The sequence below is a fragment of the Myotis lucifugus genome, unplaced genomic scaffold (assembly GCF_000147115.1).
Source record: "Myotis lucifugus unplaced genomic scaffold, Myoluc2.0 scaffold_137, whole genome shotgun sequence".
NCBI lineage: Eukaryota > Metazoa > Chordata > Mammalia > Chiroptera > Vespertilionidae > Myotis > Myotis lucifugus.
In genome coordinates, this window is record NW_005871185.1 from 2,194,124 (window position 1) to 2,217,619 (window position 23,496).

The following is a 23,496-nucleotide window of genomic DNA, read 5'->3' on the forward strand; positions in this document are numbered from 1 at the left end:
GAATAGGCATTGGAATGCCTGAGTGAGATGGTACATGACTAAGGAGGCAGGGCTGCCTTTAAAATGCAGTGATCTGGTTAATGCAGTTGCATCCTGTCCTGTCTGTTCCAAACAGTGCCCTATCAGTGGTTGGCAAACTGCGGCTCTGCAAACCATGGCTCGTGAGCCACATGCGGCTCTTTGGCCCCTTCAGTGTGGCTCTTCCACAAAATACCGGCTCTTCCACAAAATACCAACTTCTGCTCATGGGCCACGAAGTTTCAATCACACTGTACGTGCGCACCCGCACGTGGTATTTTGTGGAAGAGCCACACTCAAGGGGCCAAAGAGCCGCATGTGGCTCGCAAGCCGTGGTTTGCCGACCACGGCCCTAGATGACTGCCACGGGGATCCAGGGCCATCCACTGAAGTGCCCAACTGGTAAGGGGTGAGCAAACGGACATAGCCTTCTTCAACTGAGTAGAGGCTCCAAATGTGCTCTGGTGTGTGTCCACAAAGCCTCCGGTTTAACACAAGCCTTTCCATGTAAGCCAGCTGATCAAGCTGCCGCTACAAAGGGACTAGAACAGTTAAGTGCTATGTATGGGTACCCCTGTCAAATAGATAGCGACTGGGGGGGGGGTCACACTTCAAAGGGCATGATGCATAGGAATGGGCAAAAGAACATGTTATTAAATGGAAATTCCACCTCTCACATAACCCACAGACAGCTGAGTTGATGGAACAGGAAAATGGTATTCTAACAACAGGTAAAAATTACTAACTGGAAAAATTACTAACACCCGGTAGACAAAGATACTTTCCCAGGCGTGTACACATTTAAATAATCAACCGATGGGGCCTATTGCCCTATATGCCAGATTAGGAACTCAGGCTGAGACACCCAATATGGTCAAGATATGGAAAACAAAGGACACAGCAAAAGTCCCGATACTGGCACTGGATGAATGATCTCTGATACTGAACACGCCAAGCCCTACTGTCCCTGGAAAGGGGACTGTTTGCTGGAATCTGTAATAGGACATCTCACTAGGATGAGTCGTTTGCTTCACGCCCATGGTGGGGAGAAACTGCTCAGTTTCTGGTGGGATCCTGTCATTCTAATGTAATCAGGACCTGTGGAAACATGGGATAGGTGGACTTGGATATGCACCACTGGAAGAGAGAAGGTAGGGGTCCTAGTCTAGCATATTCCCCTGCCTATTCACCTCTTAGGCTCAATAGTGCCACCTCCCCTTGCCAACATAACATGGTTTACACAGCCTGGCCAGATTCCTAAAGCTCGGGCCACATTAACATCTGAAGACCAGGCTACAAGTGTAATTCTTATAGAAGGAGAAAATCTCCCATTCAAGTCCCTACAAGTATTTGCCTTTCCAAACTTAGACTGGCGTGACTGTGGTCCATTTGACCAGTTGACTGTGGTATTTCATTACAGATGGGGAATTTGATGGAAACGTCTTCTTGCAATGGGCTCATTCTTGGAAGATGCAATCATCCCCATAGGAACCCTGACTAAGTTTACTCAACAAACTCTCAGTGATAGTCCACAGTCTGTCCTTGTGAAATACTGAAAGGTCACTGAGAAAAGCTGTTCTACAAAGTAGGATGGTGTGGGGGAAGCACGGGACTTGGTTGGAATGTCCATAAGGAGGATTCTCTGAAAGGTCGGGGGGGGGGGGAGCAGGGGGCTCTGCAGGGACCTTGCTGAAGGCAGCAGCCCCTACCTTGACTTTTCCAAACAAGTCTGATCCCCCGGGGGTGTTTTGCTAGAATCTCTGTGTAGTCTTTAAAGATCCGACCTTGAGGAAGCATATCCTTTCCCAAGGATACTTACCTTGCTGATTGTACCTAGAGGTTAATTTTAGTTCAAGCTGTTATGACAATAAAAACTTAAGGAGGCAGGCGAACAGGTTTACTTGGTGGCGATAGCCAAGTAGTGCCTTAGCCCCCTCTTTTACAGAAATGTGTGTTAGAGTAATCTGTTCATCCATTGCTCAGGGTCTGCCAGTCAGCCCAGGCAGGATGGCCTTAGGTGTCATTACACATTCACAAGGGGGCTCCTGTGCCATCATCCAAACTAAATGTTGTTTTTACACCAGTTGAATGCACTCATAGCTCTTCTTGGTTTACACATGAAAACCCAAGTAAATGCCGTAAGTGACCCAACCCCCAAGCCAAGCTGACTACTAAACACACAGGTTTGGGTTTTTGGGAACATGGTAAAAAAAATCATTACTAATACTTGGACTGCTCCTCTCAATTTGTCTATTTTCTTGCATGTGTCTGTATTTTTGCTGACGAATATGTCTCCAATGCAGTCAACTGGCAACACAGCAAGCTGTCTCCCTGCTACTGAAGCCCCTGCTGACTGCTTAGGGTACCTGGCAAAGGAGGGGCCATGTGAAATTCTAAGAGCTGGTCAAGAGGGGTGGGGTACGAAGGAAGTCTGCTTGGGTCCAGCTTGTCAAAAGGGACAATGTTCATCATGAAACTCACTTGAAGACTGTTTTGATCTTAATCACCTCGTATTTTGACACAAACCAGCGCCTGTCTTCTGCCTCCTGGTACAAGCTTGATCTGAGCTGGCCAAGCATGTAAAGCAATTTCCCGTACCTGATATCAGTCACATACTTGTACACATGGCTATCCCTATACTTCCCCAATATGATTCTCTGGTGCATGCTAAGTGGTTCAAGGAGCCATTTCACTTTGCAGCCTCCCTTAATAAACTCTATTAATTACCAGGCTGGAGTGGCCAGCTTCTTTCTTTTGTATTTCCCTGCCATCCACTCATGGAAGTACATTTTCAGTGCCAGGATCTTCCCCTGGGTCTGCAGGCACTAACAAGGTGATTATTAATAAGGCTGCTATAAACATTTGTATGTAGGTATGTTTTATCCTTCTGCCCATTTTTTATAATTTTTAATTTTTTTATTGTTGTCAGTATTACAGATGTCCCAATTTCCCTATTTTATACCCCTCCATCCAACTCCCACCCCACCCCAGACCTTCTCCACACTATTATCTGTGTCCATTGGTTATGCAATTCTATATAATAAAAGCCTAATATGCTAAGTGTCCGACCGTTAGTTTGACCATTTGACCAGTTGCTATGATGTGCACTGATCACCAGGGGGCAGACACTCTGACTGGTAGGTTAGCTTGCTGCTTGGGTCCAGCCGATTGAAACTGGGCGAGATGGCCTCAATCGGCACTGATGGCCCCATCAGGACTGGGTGAGATCCCTGCAGGCCGGGCCGAGGGACTCCAGAGGTGCACGAATCCATGCACTGGGCCTCTAGTATGCATATATGATCTTTGGTTAATCTCTTCCTGTCCTATCCCCACACCCCACAATGAGATCTGTTATTCTGTTCAATACATCCATGCCTCTGGACCTATTTTGTTTATCAGTTTATTTTGTTTATTAGATTCCACATATAAGCGAGATCATGTGATACTTGTCTTTCTCTAACTGGCTTATTTCACTTAGCATAATAGTCTCCCAGTCCATCTATGCTGTCCCAAATGGAAAGAGCTTCTTTTTACTGCTGTATAGTATTCCATGGTATAAATGCATCACAGCTTTTTTTATCCATTTACCTATTGATGGGCATGTAGGCTGTTTCCAGATCCTAACTATTGTAAATAACACTGCTATGAACATAGGGGTACATATATTCTTTCTGATTGGTATATGGGGGTTCTTAGGATATATTCCCGGAAGTGGGATTGCTGAGTGGGTACATAGGGTTTTTGTGTAAATATAAGTTTTTAAATCAGTTGAATAAATGCCTAAGAGTACAATTGCTGAATCATATGGTAAGAGTATGTTTAGTTTTTTAAGAAACTGCCAAACTGCCTAACTGCCATGGCTCAGTGGTTGAGCGTCAACCTATGAACCAAGAGGTCATGGTTCAATTCCTGGTCAAGGCACATTCCTGGGTTGTGGGCTCCATCCCCAGTGAGGGGCATGCAGGAGGCAGCCAATCAATGATTCTCTCTTATCATTGATGTTTCTCTCTCTCTCTCCCTCTCCTTTCTTCTCTGAAATTAATAAAAATATATTTTTTAAAAAAATAAAGTGCCATTTAAACTGTCATTTAAAGTGGCTGTACCATTTTTCATTCCTATCAGCAATAAATGAGAGTTTCTGTGTTTGTCCACATCCTCACCAGCATTTGGTATTGTAATTTAAATTTTTTTTTAAGCTTTTCTAAAAGGTATATAGTGGGCCCACATTATTGTTTTAATTTGCAATTTCCTAATGACAAAAGATTTGGGGCATCTTTTCATATGCTTATTTGTCATTTGTGTATATATTTTGGTGAGTTATCTTCAGATTTTTTTGCAAGTTTTTAAATTATCTATTTAGTTAGTTTTAAATTTTTCTGTTACAGTTGATATTCACTATCCTATATAATAAAAGGCCAATATGCAAATTGACTGAACAGCAGAACAACCACCGGGAGCAGACACCCAACACAGGAGCTGTCCCCTGGTTGTCAGTGCGCTCCCACATGGGGAGTGCTGCTCAGCCAGAAGCTGGACTCATGGCTGGCAGTGCAGCGGCAGTGGCGGGAGCCTCTCCTGCCTCCACAGCAGCCTTAAGGATGTCTAACTGCTGGCTTAAACCATTAGTCAGATATCCCTCAAGGTCTCCCGGACTGTGAAAGGGCACAGGCCAGGCTGAGGGACCCCGCCCCCCTTGAGTGCACAAATTTTGTGCACCAGGCCTTTAATTATTTTATATTAGTTTCAGGTGTAGAGCATGTAGTTAGATAATTACATAATTTACAAAGTGATTCCCTTTTCAATAATTCAAATACCCACCTGGCATCATGCATAGTTATTACAATACTAGAGGTCTGGTGCACAAAATTCATGCACTCTGGGAGGGGGGTCCCTCAGCCTGGCCTGTGCCCTCTCGCATCAGGAGTCCTTGGGGGATGTCCGACTGATAGCTTAGGCTTGCTCCCCTAAGCTGGCAGTTGGACATCCTTAGTGCTGCCTCGGAGGTGGGAGAGAGGTTCCCGCCACTGCCACCGAGCTGGCCAGACATGAGTCTGGCTACTGGCTAAGCGGCGCTCCCCCTGTGGGAGCGCACTGACCACCAGGGAGCAGCTTCTGCATTGAGCGTCTGCCCCCTGGTGGTCAATGTGCATCATAGCGACTGGTTTTTCACCACTCAGTCAATTTGCATATTAGCCTTTTATTATATAGGATTATTGACTATATTTTCTATGCTGTACTATACATCCACATAACTATTTTGTAGCTAAAAAATTTGTACTTCTTAATCCTTTCACCTTTTTCACCCAGTCCCCCATTTCTCCTCCCCTTTGTCAACCATCAGTTTGTTTTCTGTATCTATGACTCTGTTGCTGTTTTGTTTATTTTGTTCTTTAGATTCCACATGTAGGTGAAATCATACGGTATTTGTCTTTCTCTGACTGATTGACTTAGCATAACACACTGGCTTTTATTTGTAGGTTCTCCACACAGGATAAAGCACAAAAATAAGGAGACAGCTGTATTAGGAGGAAATGTGACAATTTTCTGCAATCTAACAACTTCAGCAGATGTCGTACAAATTACCTGGCAAAAGGTCCAAGATTCTTTGCCACAAAATATTGGCACATATAGCAGTAAATATGGAGAAAAGATTCTTCCACCGTACATAGATCGACTGCACTGCAAGGTCATCGAACCCAATTCCTCATTCATCACTATTCGTGAAGTGACATTTGAAGATGAAGCCTGCTACAAATGTCTATTTAATGTGTTCCCTCATGGCAGTCAGGAAGGACAAATCTGCCTTACCATTATAAGTATACAATTTTTTATGTAGAGTAAAAATAATGCGGATGTGGTCTTTGAAGGTTAAGGTCCAGAGAAAGAATGTTTATTATTATTATTATTATTATTATTGTTATTATTATTATTATTATACAGAAGAAAAAAATGGAAGTTAATAATGGTTACATAAGTTGCCCATTCTCACATAGTGCAGAACCAGGCATAGCATTTATTTTGCCCTCTATGTAACTTTTATGCACTGACTTTAATCAAGTGGGTAAAATTCATGAACCACATCAAGAATTTCATTAGGGAAAGAAAGGAAAAGGAAAAGAAATAGTAGAGAAGGAGGAAGAGGGAAAAAGAAGACTCTAAGAGAGTAACAATTTCCCAATTTTCATATTAACAAAATGTTGAAGGGATAGTGATAGTGTTATAGTGTCACCTCATTATGCTGCTATACATTTAAAATAGTGGGGTTTATATAATGTAATTTTAAGGTTTAGTGAATGTGGAGAAACCAATTGTTCTTAAATTGGATGATAGTAGATATAAGAAAAGGAATGATGAGATTTGTTTTTTAATTGTGTTGAGAGGTATCTGAGAGGGACATGTTTTAACATTTGGGTTTTATATACAAACTAGAGGCCTGGTGCATGGGTTCATGCACCGGTGGGGTTTCTTGGCCTGGCCTGCACCCTCTCGCAATCCAGGACCCCTTGGGGGATGTTGGACTGCCAGTTGCAGATCACCAGGCCTCTAATATGCATATAAGATCTTTGGTTAATCTCTACCCAACCCCTTTCCTCCCCACTTCCCTCTGAGATTCATCAGTCTGTTCCATGTTTTCATGCCTGTGCATTGAGTGTCTGCCCCCTGGTGGTCAGTGCATGTCATAGTTACTGGTCGAATGGTTGAATGGTCATTTAGGCTTTTATAGAGAGAGATTTGGGAAGTTGCCATCATAGAAATCTGGTATGACATATTTTTATATTTAATTTTGTTTCTTCTCTTTCTTTTGTTTTTTTTCTTTGTGCCTCAGCTGTATCTGAATTAAAATCTGAACTCCAGTTCAATCTTGGCTCTGAAGATTTTCTTAAATATACTTACTCAGCTGTGGGAAAGCCTGTTCCTCAAATATCTCTCTTTCCATCACAAGTCTTAATTAATCCACCAAAAGAATACCTTGCACAGAACGCAGATGGCACGGTGACTATCACTAAAATGTACAACGTCTCCTTGGAGACTGTGAGATCCCTGGGACTCCAGCACCTGATTGTGCACATGGATCATCCTCTAAGGAATGAAGAGAAGATTGTCCCTTTGTCTTTCACACAAGAGTGTAAGTAGAAGTAATAATCAACAAGGAAAAATATTTATCTTTAAAATTCACTACCAAAAGTGTTTGTGTAGTCATCTACTTTTAACAATGTAAATCAATGTCATACACCTGCATGGCTAAAGAAATAAATACTGAAGATGTTCTCTAACCCAGCACTGCTTCCAGGGGTAATGGCTCTTATGGCGCATTTTTAATTGTTCTCCCCTGCATGCTTTCCCTGAATTTCTGCCAGTCAATAAAGATTAGGCCATTTATACCTCCTTCAACTTTTCTGCTTCCCAATGTAATTGGTTTGCTTCCAATATGGTTATTTTGCTCCTTACCTCTGCAACTTTCAACAGCATGATTAAACCTGTTCATTGTTTCATCCGCATATAAAGTCTCTCTTTGCTACTCATTTTTGCTTGTCCACTTTCCCCTCAAGCTCTGTCAACCATCCATATCTTCTGTTTCAGAGCCATAATTAAGCAAGGTATGATTTCCCTAAGAAATTTAAATAATAATTTAAATAAATTTAAATATATATAAATATATTATATTTAAATAATATAATTCCTTATAGAATTTAAATAACTTTTTTATATTCCACCTAATAATCTTTTATTTATTTTTTTTAAATCTTTAATGTTGAAAGTATTACTTATGTCCTCTTTTTTCCCTATTGACCTCCTCCAGCCTACCCCGTCCCAGGCCCTCACCACCCTACTGTCTACGTCCATGTGTTATGCATATATTCATACAAGGTCTTTGGTTGATTACCTCCTACCCACCCCACCTTCCCTCCGAGAATCTGCACTCTATTTCATGCTTCCATGTCTCTGGATCCACTCCCTTCATCAGTTATTTTGTTGAATTAGATTTCACATATGAGTGAGATCATGTGATGCTTATCTTTCTCTGACTTATTTCACTTAGCATGACACTCTCCAGGTCCCTCCATGCTGGCTCAAAGGGTAAGAGATCCTTCTTTTTCATTACTACACAGTATTTCATAGTATAAATGTACCACTATTTTTTTTTATCCACTCATCTCCTGATGGGCACTTGGGCTCTTTCCAAATCTTAGCTATTGTAAATTGTGCTGCTATGAACATAGGTGTGCATACATTTTTTCTGATTGGTGTTTAGGGTTTCATAGGATATATTCCTAGAAGTGGGATTACTGGGTCAAATGGCAGTTCCCTATTTAATTTTTTGAGGAAATTTCATACTGTTTTCCATAATGGCTGCACCAGTCTGCATTCCCACCCGCAGTGTCCTAGGATTCCCTTTTCTCCACATCCTTGCCAGCACTTGTCATTTGTTGATTTGTTGATGGGAGCCATTCTGACAGGTGTGAGGTGATACCTCATTGTCATTTTAATTTGCATTTCTCTGATGATCAGTGACTTAGAGCATTTTTTTTCATATGTCTCTTGGCCATCCACTTTGGAAAAGTGTCTATTTAGGTCTTTTGCCCATTTTTAAATTGTATTGTTTGTCTTCCTTTTGTTAAGTTTTATGAGTTCCTTATATATTTTGGATATTAAGCCTTTATAAGATGTATCATTGCCAAATATGTACTCCCATAGAGTGGGCTCCCTTTTCATTTTGTTAATGGTTTCTTTTGCTGTGAGAAGCTTTTTATTTTGATGTAGTCCCATTTGTTTATTTTCTCCTTGGTTTCCTTTGCCCTAGGAGATGTATTGGTAAACATATTGCTATGAGAGATGTCCGAGATTTTGCTGCCTATGGTTTCTTCTAGGATTTTTATGGTTTTCCAACTTACATTTAGGGCTTTTATCCATTTTGAGTTTGTTCTTGTGTATGGTGTAAATTGGTGGTCTAGTTTCATTTTTTTGCATGTATCTGTCCAATTTTCCCAAATTTATATATTTAAATAATATACTTTCTTATGGAATTTAAATAACATTTTTATATTCCACCTAATAATCTTTTAAAACTAAATAAAGCATTTTGCCTCTCTAAATATTTCATGTAAATACTGATATATTTGGGTTTTTAATCTTCCATCTTACTATTTATTTTGTAGTATCTGACCTGTTTCATGTCTCTTTCTCTCTCTTTCTGAATTCTTTTAATTATTTATTTTTATTTTATCTCCCCCGCCCCCCAGTTAGTTTGTTAACTATACATTTCTCTACCCTTCTTTAAGTGGTTATTTTGGGGAATATTGACTTGTTAAAACCCAATAGAATTTAGAACTTTTACAACTTCCCAGATAATGCAATTGAGCATATATCAATTCTCATCCTTTGTGCCATCGTTTGGGGGTATTTTAATTGTTCATATGTTTAAATACCAAAATGTATCATTGTTGTTTCTGTTATTTGTAGTAATGTTTTTTTAACTTACCCTTTCTGTTGACTTTCATTTCTTTATCCATTTTCAAACTTTCATTTTTCTTCTCCCTAACGAAATTTCTCCTAGTGTAGGTGTACAGATGGTCAGTTCTTTTAAATTGTTTTGGTCATAAAATATTTTAATTTTTGAAGAACATTTTTGCAGTATTCCTAATTCCAGTTTGGTGGGTTTTCCCTTCATCACTTTGACAGTAGCAATCTTTGACAGTGGCTTTTGACTTTCATTATTTCTGCTGAAAAGATATGTGTCAATTTTATCAGTGGTTCTTTGAAAGAAACACATCTCCTCCCTTTACCTCTGCTGCTGTTAAGATTTCTTCCTTCTATAGCAGTTTTATTATTTTGTGCTTTGGTGTTGCAATTTTGTTTTTATCTTCTTGTATTTTCCCAGGAGTCTTGAATCTGTGGATTAATGCTCTTCATCACTTTTGGAAAATTTTTGGCCATCATCTCTTCAAGTATTGAGGTCCCATTCCCTCTCATCTTTTTTTCTCAGTCTCTAATTACAAGTATATTAGATGTTTAACATAATCAAATTAGATGTATCTTAAATTCTGTATCTGAAAATTCCAAAACTTGGATTTTTCTGGGTCTCTTTCTATTATCTGTTTTTCTGTCATAGTTTCGAGCCATTTTATAGTTATTTTTTAATGAATGTTAAACTTTGTATATGAAATATTGCAGAGATGATTAAAGCTCTGACTATTTTCTTTGCTATAGCTTCATTTATTTTATTTTATTATTCTTTTTGTTAATCCTCACCCGAGGATATTTTTCCCATTGAGTTTTAGAAAGAGTAGAGAGAGAGAAACATTCATGTGAGGGAGACAGGTTGCCTTCCACATAAGCCTGACTGGGGCCATGGATCAAACCTGCAACCCAGGTACATGCCCTTGACTGGGAATAGAACCCATGACCCTTTGGTGCGCAAGCCAACACTCTAACCACTGAGAATACCGGCCAGGGTTCAGTAGCTTTATTGTAGTATAATTCGCATACTATGCCATTCACCCATTTAAAATGTGTGATGATTTTTAGTATATTCACAAAGTTTACGTAGCCATTAGAAAATCAAAAGTGTATCAAAGTGTCAGGCTTAATCCTCTTTACTTTCAACTTTTACTGGATCTTGGTCCTACAAATTCTAATGACTTAGTAGCTCTTTGATGTCTTCAAAAATTTTTAACAATAATTTGTGCAAATTTTCTTCAGGTTCTCAGAAACCACCTAGATCATTGCTAGAATCAAAACCTCTTATTATCCAATTTTATACTATCACCTTCTCATTTTTTACAACTGTATTTCCAAATCCTCTTTGTCATCAACACTCTTGTCAAATGGCCTGAAATTAATGTGCTTTGACCCCAAAGTGCAAGAAAGCACAATTCCCCACCCTCATCATATAGCCTTAGATGTTTTCTATAGAAATAGAGAAGAGATCCTGACTTATCTGTCAACTAGAGTTTCTATCTCTTTTTCCAGAAGATATATTTCTCCTGAAGAAAGGTAGAAATTCTATTCCCATTCTAGAATTTCCCCACATTTTCTTGATCCTTTTTTGTTTGGGTAAATACTACAGAATAAGCTTTGGATATCAGTGATAGTGAGGGAATCCTGCTTACCTCTTAATCTATGATAATACCACATCATCTATCACAGCTAACGGTATAAGTTATCCAATGGTATTAGTTATATATTAATAGTCTGTTTTTTATGTTTCATAGGCAATAAAATAATATTTCTCCTTGAGCTTATTATTGCCTTTTACCCTATTTAATTAGTCTCAAGGCTCATTAGTCTGTGTTACATTAGTTTATCTCTTTTGACATTAACAACCATAACTGTCACTGTATGTGGCACTGTCAGCATCTGTTTAATTCAGCAGGTAATCATTGAAGGCAACCATTAAGAGTTCTTTCAATAAGCCTCACCTATAATATTATATTGAACCATATAATGTTGATAACATTCAATATTTTTATCTTTCAAATAAGTAATTTTATAAGGTTAAACCTAGTATAAATATACTAGGTTAAATTTAATATGAGTGAGGAAATATAATTTGAACATTATCAAGACAAGATTAACAAAGCTTCCAATCATGAAACTTCAATTCAGAAGATGATTCTTTCTTGCTTAACTATGTAACAAATTTTGGAGACATAAATCCCTAAATCTGCTGAAATCTTGACTAGAGCTTTATTTCCCCATGTTTTATTATTTTTGAATTCAGGGCTCTATTCACATTTTAGTGCCAAATTCTTCCCATTCAGCTTCCTCCATCCATTTTGAGTGAGCTATGTAGTATCTCTTTGAAAAAGAACATAGTTAAAACTAGAAACTGAGATAAAGTGATTGCTAAATAGTCAAAAATAAATGGCACAAAAATCCCCATTTAAAACACATGCACTTTCAAAGAGTATCTCAGGAAAGAAGCAATTGCTATGAGAATTTCTGTTTTCCATCAATGGTTAAAGAAAATTCAAAGCAGCAAATGAAGAGGGGATGAGAGGTTACAATGAACAGAGAAATGACATCAGAAATAGGAAAAAAAACAAAAACCTGTCATGAGCAGTCCTAAGGATGAAAAATACACAATAGTTCATGCCATTTAATAAAACTGCACATTTTCTTAAGGTTCATCTACAATATATAGGCCTAGTTTTTATATTATATCCAAGAACTATCATTGCTAATCATAACCTTTTGTTAAAATTAAATTGCAATGAAAAAATGTAAAATGTATTCAGAGGCTATACAGAAAGAAGTGAGTTCATACAGTAGTCCCCCCTTATCCTTAGGATATACATCCTCAGAATCCCTGTGGATGCCTGAAACAACAAATAGTACTGAACCCTACATGTACTGTTTTTTTTTTTCCTATGCATATACACCTATAATACGGTTTAATTTATAAATTAGGCACAGCAAGAGATTAACAACAGTAAATAATAATAAAATAGAACAGTTATAACAATGTACTGTAATAAAAGTTATGCGAATGTGATCTCTCTCAAAATGTCTAAGCACTTATCACATACTTGGCTGTAACTGTTGTCCTTTGAGGTGTGACAGCAAAACTAGCACAACATTTTTTTCTTCTTCTTCACAATTTCATGAATAGAAGCATTATTCTTACCATAGATAGACCTTAGCAACCTCAGCATATGATTTCTTTTTCTTTCCTTATTGAGAATGTTCCATGTTAGGGTTGCTGAAGGTGGTATGCATGAGGCCAAAAGTGGTAAAGAATTATACATTTATTAGATCATCTGTAAATGGGCTGAGCCCCAAAATGGCACCAGCACCTAGGGATGGGGAGTCAGAGATTTTAAAGGACTCTAGGTAAGCTTTTTCAGCTGGAAATTCTCTGGGTGGGTCTGGATCCTGGGCAAGTCTGGAGGGGAAAGTTACTGGTCTTAGCAAATGGAATGTGTAAGCCAAAGAGAATGTCGGTTGTGAAATTATCTAAAGTTCAGTTTCCCAGGGGAGGGGGTATTGATTCCATTATTTAATCAGACTTAACAATTCCTTTGTACTTAAAGAAAGCACCTCATAGTTTATCTTTGGCATATTCTAGTTGCCAGCATCACTACTCTTGCATGTGGGGCCATTATAAAGTAAAATAAGGGTTACTTGAACACAAACACTAAGAAACCTTGAGTGTGGATATGATAACCGAGATGGCTCCTAAGTGACCAGTGGACAGGTAGGTAGCACTGGGCAAAGGGATGATTCACATCCCTGGCAGGGAGAAGTGGGATGGAGCAAACAATGTGAAACAGTTGTTTGTAGCATTTCATCATGCTACTCAAAACAACACACAATTTAAAACATGTAAATTGTTTACTTCTGAAATTTTTCATGTAATATTTTCAGACTGTTGTTGACCTCTGGTAACTGAGATTGCAGATAAAGGAGGGACTACTGCAATACAATTTAGAAACTCTGTAATCAAAATAGCTACAGTAAAAAGTATTGATACTTACAATTTTATAATTTGTTTTTTCTTAAGAGTACAGGCTCTGAAGTCAGAACTGAATTTGCTTTTCAGTTTTGCCACTTTCTATCTTAGGGAAATTTTTTTTGACATCTCAGAGCTTTAATTTTCCCATTAGTATCTGATAACTGAATTCTCCTAGTGGATGTAAATAATCCTTATGAAATGCTTATTACATTGCTTAGAATGTTAATCTCAAATACTAATAATTATGATTACAAATGTATTTTAGAGGATATTAAAGAGTTTTTGGAAATTTCATTTAGTAATTGGGCAATTTTTCTTCAAGTGACTATATTATATTTACTTTGTTTAAAATTTTTTTTAGATACCTAAATCTAGGTGAATATTTAGGTGGTTATATCTTTTTTTATTCTTGAGAGTAATAGTATAATATTAAGTATTATCTGTCTTCAATTTGAATATGCAATAGTATATTCTTTTATAAAGTGGGATATAGCAAATAATTTCATAACATCAATTTGAATGTCAAAAAAAACCAACAACAATCGTGTATCAAAAGAGCATTGGAGATTAAAGGTGCCAAAATGGCAGCACAGTATATAGTAAAGAAGGATAGTCATAAAGAACATGTTTTGGGCAACCCACTTGGGTCCCCTCCCTGCAGCAGGGAGCTTTTCTGTAGTAAAACTTTGCTTTCACTCAAAACAAAAACAAAAACAAAAACCATGTTTCTGGTTTGTGTTTTTCAGGTACTTCTGGCTTTTCCTATATGTGGCTGGCTACAGTTTTACCTGTAATTTTTCTCTGTATTATCATTCTTTATATTGTTCGGAGAAAGAAAAAGTAAGTTGTATTACTACTTATCTGTGATAGAGAGTAGTAAAATATGGACATTTTCAAATCTGGAAAATATTTCCAAGGGCTCTAGCAAAATATGTCATGGAAAGAATCATCATGGAAAAATCTTCTCCATATGCTTGGTAATTCTTGCAGTCAAAGATTTATCTTTGATATTCTAATTGAGAATGATTTAAAGGTAAGCTGCTAGTAATTATTACTGCTTATGGTGAATTGAGTTTAAGATTCTTTCTTGAAGACAGATTTTTAACAGGAGAGAACATGAACTTTAGACAACTGGGGGGAGGGGATCACTAAGTTGTGAAGCTTGAGATACATCTACTGAAAAAAGCCACAAAAAGATGAAAGTGATGTTACTTTACAGGATTAATATAATAATTTATCAACTCATTTATTCAACAAATACTTCTAGAGTGTCTGCACTATGCACTGTTCTCAGTGTCAGAGATACAGGCACAACTAAAACAGACAGGTTCTTTGCCTTCAGAAGCTTACATCTCAGTGGGGACAGGTAGTTGATGAAAAGATATAAAACAGAGATTCCAAGATGCCAGAGGATTAATTGACATTCTCCCAGAATCAACCTGGAATTACAACAAAAATATAGAAATATCATCTTGAGTAACCAACTGAAGACTGCTGGAGAGAACCATTAAGGCCAAGGACATAAAGAGGAGGCCACAGCAATACTGGAAGAAAGTGCAGAGGGGTGAGAGGGCTGGCTGGGTTTCCACAGGCAGCAGCTGAAGTTCCAGAGGGATATCTCAGTTGTGGGGATTCTCCCTGAAAAGTCTGAGGTCGAAACCCAAACTAGGCTCCAAGCCCAAAGGACCAGAACTTGGAAAGATGCCCATATAACATCTGGCTGTGAAAGCAATGGGGTTGCTGTCTGCCAGAGACAGACAGCTGGAAATGCAGGCACCCCATTAAAGGGTCAATGCACAAAATCTCGTGTGCAGCCACTCACCTTGGGCTCCAGCAGAGAGAGGGCAGAGTGGACTAGAGTTGTGTGAGGAGGATCTGGGGTTGGTGGCTCTGGGGATAGAGCTCAGAGGACAACCACCTGGATCCCTATGCTGAATCATTCCCCCAAACTACAGAGGACATCTTTCTCAAGCTAACCTTTATCATCATGCAGCTTTTGCCTGGGGGGAAACAATTGCCACACCCACTAGAAAATCTCTCACCTTGCTGTGTAACAATCATCCTGTAGGCAGAAGCAGATCTCTGGATGCTTTTAGTCTTTGCCTGATCTGCTTCTAGACGCAGGCTAGGAAAAGCAGACTTTGGTGTGCATCTTGGTCCGTTCCAAATGCACACAACCCCAGCAGAGTGAGCCACAGCTATAGATCGCTGATAACTCCAAACAGGAAGCTATAGACAAGTGGAAGAATATACCGTGTTTGTGAATTGGTAGAATTAACATCATTAAAATGTCCATACTGCCCAAAGCAATTTATAGATTCAAAGCAGTACCTATTAAAATACCAATAGCATATTTAACAGATCTAGAACAAACACTTGAAAAATTTATATGGAACCAAAAAAGACCCTGATTAGCTGCATCAATCTTGAGAAAGTTGGAGGGATCACAATATATATATCAAGTTATACTACAAAGCCACTGTAATTAAAACAACCTGGTACTGGCAAAAGAACTCTCATATAGCTCAATGGAACAGAACAGGGAATCCAGAAATCGACCCAAGCCATTATGTAAAATTAATATTTGACAAAGGAGGCAAGAGCAAACAATAGAGTTAAGACAGTCTCTTCATTAAATAGTGTTGGGAAAATTGAACAGGTACATGCAAAAAAATGAAACTAGACCACCAACTTACACCAAACACAAAAATAAACTCAAAAAAGATACAGGACTTAAATGTAAATCTTGAAATCATAAAAATCCTAGAAGAAAAAGTAGGCAGCAAAATATCAGACATGTCATGTAGCAGAATTTTCACTGATACAATGCATAGGGCAAGAGAAACAAGAAAAAGTAAACAAAAGAGATTACATCAAAATAAAAAGCTTCTGCACAGCAAAAGAAAACAGCATCAAAATGAAAAGGGAATTCATTGTATAGGAGAACGTATTTGCCAATGATACATCTGATAAGGGGTTAATTTCCAAAATATATAAAGTACTCATACAACACAAAAGGACGACTAACAACACAATTAAGAAATGGGCAGAGCACCTGAATAGACACTTCTCCAAAGAGGACATACAAATTGCCAAGAGACATGAAAAAAATGCTCAACATCACTAATCATCAGAGAGATGCAAATTAAAAGGCCAGTAAGGTATCATCTCACACATGCCAGAATGGCTATCATCAATAAATCAACAAACAACAAGTACTGGCGAAGATGTGGAGAAAAAGGAATGCTAATACACTGCTGGTGGGAATGCAGACTAGTGCAGCCATTATGGAAAATAGTATGGCGTTTCCTCAAAATATTAAATATGGAACTGCCATTTGACCCAGTGATCTCACTTTTAGGAATATATCCTAAGAAGTCTGAAATGCCAATCAAAAGAATATATGCACTGCTATGTTAATAGCAGTGTGATTTACAACAGCCCAAGTGCTAATCAGTAGATGAGTGGATAAGAAAGCTGTGGTGCATTTACACAATGGAATACTATTCAGCTATAAAAAAGAAAGATCTCTTAACTTTGGAGACAGTATGGAGGGGTCTGAATAGTATTATGCTAAGTGAAATAAGCCAGTCAGACAAAGACAAATGTCACATAATCCATCTTCCATGTGGAACCTAATGAACAAAATAAATTGACAAACAAAATAGATCCAGCGACATGGAACCATGCAACAGTCTAAGAATTCTCAGAGGGAAGAGGGTGAGTTGGGTAAGAGAATTGATGTGCATATATGCATAACCCATGGACACAGACAATTGTGTGGGGAAAGCCTGAGGGGGATGGTATGGATGGGATTAATGGGGCACATCTGTAATACTTTCAACCATAAAGATACATTAAAAAAAAAGAATGATCTTTGTCTGTCATGTAAAGACACAGGGAGAAGGTGACTATTGTAACCAGGAAGAGGATTCTCACAAATTTAAACATGTGGGTACTTTGATCCTGCACTTCCAATCTCCTGAACTGTGAGAAATAAATGTGTGTGTTATTATATTACAAAATACAGCTGGAGGAGAGATTCCAAAATGGTGGTGGAGTAAATGGAAGCCTGACACACTCCCAGGACCAAATTGGAATTACAACTAATATAAAACCATCCTGAACAATCAAATGAAGACTAGATGGAGAGAACCCTGATAACCAAGGGTGGTAAGTGGAGACCACATAGACACTGGTAGGAAGTGTAGAAGCATGAAAGGGCTGGTCATGCTCCCACAGATAGCAACTGAAATTCCAGAGGGATATCTCAATTGTAGGGGGTTCACACTGAGAATGTTGGGTTCTAAAACCCAAGCTGGGCTCCCCAGTCCAGAGCACCAGAACTGAGAAAGTTGCTCACATAACAGCTGGCTGTAAAAAGTAGCAAGATTGCTGTCTGCCAGGGAAAGATGGCTGAAAATGCAGGCATCCTCTTAAGAGCCAATGCACAAATTTTTATGTGCAGCTACTCATCTTGGACTCTGGATGAGTGAGCAGAAGCCAGGTTTGAGGCTCTAGGTTTACACTGCCAAGAGCAGACATCCCAATTTCCTGTGCTGAGTCATTCCCTCACAGTATGGAGGACATCTTTCTCCAGCAGACCTTTGATATCTAGGTGGTTTCTGTCTGGGGGAAAGGCAGTTGCCCCACCCTATTGGAAAACCCCGTGCCCTACCCTGTGGAGTTTCTGAGGCCCATTAAAAGACTGAGAATAGCAATCACCTGTGGGCAGAAGCAATTGCCCCACCCTATTGGAAAATCTCTAGTGGTCTATTGCCTGGCACTAATAAAGACTGAATACAATAAGACTGCTAGCAGAGTGGAGTCTCTAGAGGCTTTGAGTTTTTGCCTGATCTAATCTGAGGCCTGGGGCTAGGAAAAGAAAACACTGATGCACATCCTGGTCCTTTCCAAAGGCACCCAGGCCCAGCAGAGAAAGCTATAAGCTGTGGATTGCTGATAGCTCCAAACATGGTACTCAGAGCCAGTCAGAAACAGTGTCTGGAACTGTCCTGCATAGCATATTGGGAGGCATAACAGATCTACCTACTACATAGACACAAACCCAAACAGGCAGCCAAAATGGGAAGACTAAAAAACAAGCCACAAACAAAAGAACAAGATAATTCTCCACAAGAAGAGCTAAATGAAATGGAGATAAGAAATTTATTAGACACAGAGTTCAGAATAATGACGGCAAAGACGCTCACTGGCATGAGAAAAGACATAGTAACTAAGAAGAATGGCATAGCACTAATAAAGAAGCCAGTGGAAGGAATATACAGCAGATTAGTGGAAGCCAAGCATTGCATCAATGAATTAAAAGATAGTGAATCAGATAACTAAAGAGAAAAAAACACACAATTAAAATACTGTTGCCTGCACAAGCCGGTTTTGCTCATTGAATAGAACGTTGCTCTGCTCATTGAAGGGTCCCAGGTTCAATTCTGGTCAAGGGCACATACCTCAGTTGCAGGCTCAATCTCTGGCCCTGGTCAGTGCATGCTGAAGGCAACCAATCAATGTGTCTCTCTAACATTGATGTTTCTCTCTGTGTGTCTTTGTCCCTCCCTTCCACTCTTTTTAAAGGCAATGAAAAAATATCCTCAGGAGAGGATTAACAAAAAAGAAACAAACAAAAAAAACTGGCGGACAGCTTAAGGGAATTGTGGGACAACATGAAATGTAACAACATTCACATCATAGGAGTACCACAAGGGGAAGAATGTGAGAAAGGGATCGAGAACCTGTTTGAAGAAACAATGGCAGGAAACTTCCTTAAGCTGGTGAAGAAAAAGTCACACAAGGTCAGGAGGCACAGAGAGTTCCAAGCAAGAAGAATCCAAACAGGCTCACACCCAGACACATCATAATTAAAATGCCTAAAATTGAAGACAAAGAGAGGCCCAGCTGGCGTGGCTCAGTGGATGAGCATTGACCTATGAACCAGAAAGTCACAGTTCGATTCTCGGACAGGGCATATGTCTGGGTTGCAGGCTCGATCCACAGTAGGGGGCATGCAGGAGGCAGCCAATCAATGATTCTCTCTCATCATTGATGTTTCTATCTCTCTCTCCCTCTTCCTGTCTGAAATCAATAAAATATATATATATTAAAAAAAAGACAAAGAGAGAATCTTAAAGGCAGCAAGAGAAAAGCAATTTGTTAGCTACAGTGAAGCTCTGAGAAGCTGATTTTTCATTAGAACCTCTATAGGCAAGAAGAGAATGGCATGAAATATTCAAAGTAATAAAAAGCAAGGATCTGACATCAAGATTATTTTATCTAGCAAGGCTATCATTTAAAATAGATAGTGAAATAAAACATTTCCCAGACATAAAAAGGCTAAAGGAGTTTATCACCATCAAACAAACATTGGAAAAAATGCTAAAGGAACTACTGTAATGTGAAGAAAGAGAGAGAGAGAGAGAGAGAGAGAGAGAGAGAGAGAGAAACATAGGCATAAAGAATTAAAATGGCAATGAATAAGTACTTATCAATAATAATCTTAAATGTAAATGGATTAAATGCTCCAATCAAAAGACATAGTGTAGGTGAATGAATATGAAAACATAAACCAAATATATGCAATCTACAGGGACCAACTTCAGAACAAAAAAGCTCACATAGGATGAGAATGAAGGGATAGGAAAAAATGTCCATGCAGATGGAAAAGAAACAAAAGCTCACAATATTCATACCTGACAAAATAGACTTCAAAATGAAGGCCATCACAAGAGACAATAAAGGTCTCTACGTAATACTAATGAGATGGATCCCACAAGAGGATATAACCCTAATAAACATATATGCACCTAATATAGGAGCACCTAAATACATTAACAAAACTTCTGGAGGACTTTAAAGGAGAGATTGACTGAAATACAGTCATAGTAGGGGATTTTAACTCCAAAGTCACATAACAGGACTTTATACCACTGATTTCACTGGATAGATCTTCCAGACAAAAATTAATACGTAAATAGTAACCAAATGACACACTGAACCAGATGGATTTAATTGATATTTATAGAACATTTCACCCCAAAGCTCCAGAATATCATTCTTCTCAAGTGCTCATGGGTCACTCACAAAGATAAAACACATGTTAAGACACAAAACAAGTCTATGAATTCAAGAAGATTTAAATCATACCAACCATCTTCTTAGATCACAATGGAATGAAAGTAGAAATCAACTACAGTAAAAACATTCAAACACATGGAGGCTAACTAGCATGTTATTAAACAAAGAAAGAAATAAAAATCTTTCTGGAAACAAATGAAAATGAACACACAACAACTCCAAATTTCTGGGACACAGCGAACGCAGTCCTGAGAGGGAAGTTCATAGCATTACAGGCCTAACTAAAAAACAAACAAACAAAAAACAAGAAAAATTAGTAATAAACTACTTAACTCTACAATTAAAGAATTAGAAAGAGAAAAACAAGAAAAGCCTGGAGTAAGTAGAAGGAAGGAAATAATAAAGATTAGAGCAGAAATAAATGACATAGAGACTAAAAAAAAAAAAAAAAAAAAAAAAAAAAGGGAAATACAAAGTATCAATGACCAAGAGCTGGTTCTTTGAAAAGATAAACAAGATTGATGAACCTTTAGCCAGACTCATCAAGAGAAGACCCAAATAATTAAAATAAAAAACAAAAGGTAAGTGAAATAAGCCAGTCAGAAAAAGACAAATATCACATGATCTCACTCATATGTGGAATCTAACAAACAAAATTAACTTTTGAAGAAAATAGATTTAGAGACATTGAAATATGGAACTGACTGTAGAATCTTAGAGGGGAAGGGGGGGTGGGTTGGTGGGTGGGAGGCGATCAACCAAAGAACTTGTATGCATGTAGGCATAATCCATGGACACAGACAATAGGGGAGTGAAGGCCTGAGGCAGGGGGCAGGGATGGGCTATAAGCGATCAATGGAAGAAGAAATAGGACATATATGTAATAGACATATGTATTACTTTCAACAATAAATGTTAAAAATAAATAAATTAATAAAATAAAATATATACTGCTGGAATTTTTATTAGTCTTACATTGAATTTGTAATTTAATTTTGCAAGCATTGATATCTTTAGAGTAATTTGCTCCACCCATATATTTGTTCTCCACTTATACAAGTCTTTCTGAATGTCATTTAAGAAAGTTTTTAAATGTTCTCTCTGTAGGTTTCATGTAATTTTTACAAAGTCAATTCCTTGGTATTTGTTCATTATAATAATGAATGGTTTCTTCTTTTTTTATTAAAAATGTATAGCTGTTATTAATGGTTTAGGAACAGTTCTGATTTTGTAAATTAACCTGTATTTGGAAACTTTGATAAACTCTATTAATTCAAAGTTTTTCTGTTGATCTAATGGTTTTCCATGTAGATGATCATCTTTTTTTTGCACATAATAACATTTTTTGCTTCTTTACAATCCTTATACCTTTTTAATATAAAATATCATAAACAACAGTTATATTTGCCTTGTTTCTGAATTTAAAGACCATGTCTAAAATTTCTCCAAGTATGATATTTTGCCATTAAGCATATTATCAAGTTTAAAAAATGTTTTACTATTTCTATTTTCTATGGCTTTATCATATATAGATTGTTGAACTTGTTGAGATAGTCATATGGATTTTCTATAGTAGTTCACTAATATGATAAATTAGATTGACATATTTTCTAATGTTAAACCATTCTGGGAAATTTATTTATAAGTTAAGCTAGAGTATAACTTTATTTTTTAAATTTTTTTCTGACTTTGAAACAATGTTTTATTTTTAATTTTTTAGATGGAAAGGAAGAAAGAGAGAGAGAAACATGGATGTGAGAGAGAAACATCGATCAACTGCCTTCTGCATGTGCTGCATTCAGGGATCAAACACACAACCTGTGCATGAGACTCCACCAGGATGGAACAAAAGATCTTTAAGTTCATGAGATGATGCTACCAACTGAACTACACCATCAAGGGCTTGAAATTAAGATTTTAATTAAAATTTTTGAAATTAATACTGGCCTCAAAAAAAGTTTACTCATTTAATATTTCTTCTTTTAGAAACATATATAATAGAGAGATTTCTATTCCTTAAAATCCTCTGAGTCTATAGATTTTTTTTTGAAAGAAAATTTTCTCAAGTAAAACTTGGTGGCTTTCAAAGGTATTGGCTTTTCTATTTAAAAATATTTATGCTGATTTTCTTTCATTCTGTATATTGCCCTTTCACTCTATTGTTTCCTCTGTTGTGCAGAAGCTTTTCAGCTTAATAGAGTCCCACTTGTTTATTTTGCTTTTGTTGACTGTGCTTTTGGTGTCACATCCATGAAATCATTGCCAAACCTATATCATGAAGCTTTTCCTCTATGTGTTCTTCTAGGAGTTTTACAGTTTTAGGTATTGTATTTAAATTTTTAATCTATTTGAATTGACTTTTCTGTATGGTGTACAGTACGGGCCCAATTTCATTCTTTTGCATGTGGATATACTATTTCCCCAACATCATTTGTTTAAGAGATTATCCTTTTCCTATTGTATTTTTCTTGGCACCCATGTCAAAGAGCAATTGAAGATGTATGTGTGGATTCATTTCTGAATTCTCTATTAGTCCAAATGCCTGTCTTTTGCAGTTGCCATACTGTGTTGATTACTGTAGTTTTGTACTATATTTGAAATCAGAAAGTAGGATGCCTCCAGCTTTATTCTTTCTTTCTCAAGATTGATTTGGCTATTCATGGTCTTTTCTGTTTCATATGAATTGTGGAATTGTATTTTCTATTTCTGTTAAAAATGTTTTGGGGATTTTGATAAAGTTTGCATAAAAAACCTAACGAGTCTTTAAGGAGCAAGGAAAAGAAGAAAAAAACGGAGTCCAAAGTTAGCAGAAGGAAGAAAGCAACAAAGATTAGAGCAAACTGGATAATCTAGAAGAAGTTGATAAATTCCTAGAAACATACAACATATGGAGATTAAACCATGAAAAAGTAGAAAGTCTGGATATACATCCA

The 23,496-nt window shown here is 37.7% G+C and overlaps 1 protein-coding gene across 1 annotated transcript in view; it reads left to right on the forward strand.

Moving 5' to 3' along the window:
* The window catches only part of LOC102431696 (OX-2 membrane glycoprotein), a 36,109-nt gene extending 13,612 nt beyond the window's left edge, over positions 1 to 22,497 (forward strand). The window contains exons 4-7 of the mRNA XM_023758700.1: positions 5,496 to 5,834; positions 6,845 to 7,144; positions 14,221 to 14,314; positions 22,284 to 22,497. Coding sequence (XP_023614468.1) covers positions 5,496 to 5,834; positions 6,845 to 7,144; positions 14,221 to 14,314; positions 22,284 to 22,431 — 881 coding nt within the window. The 3' untranslated portion in view covers positions 22,432 to 22,497. The remainder of the gene's footprint in view (positions 1 to 5,495; positions 5,835 to 6,844; positions 7,145 to 14,220; positions 14,315 to 22,283) is intronic.
* The last annotated feature ends 999 nt before the right edge of the window (positions 22,498 to 23,496 follow it).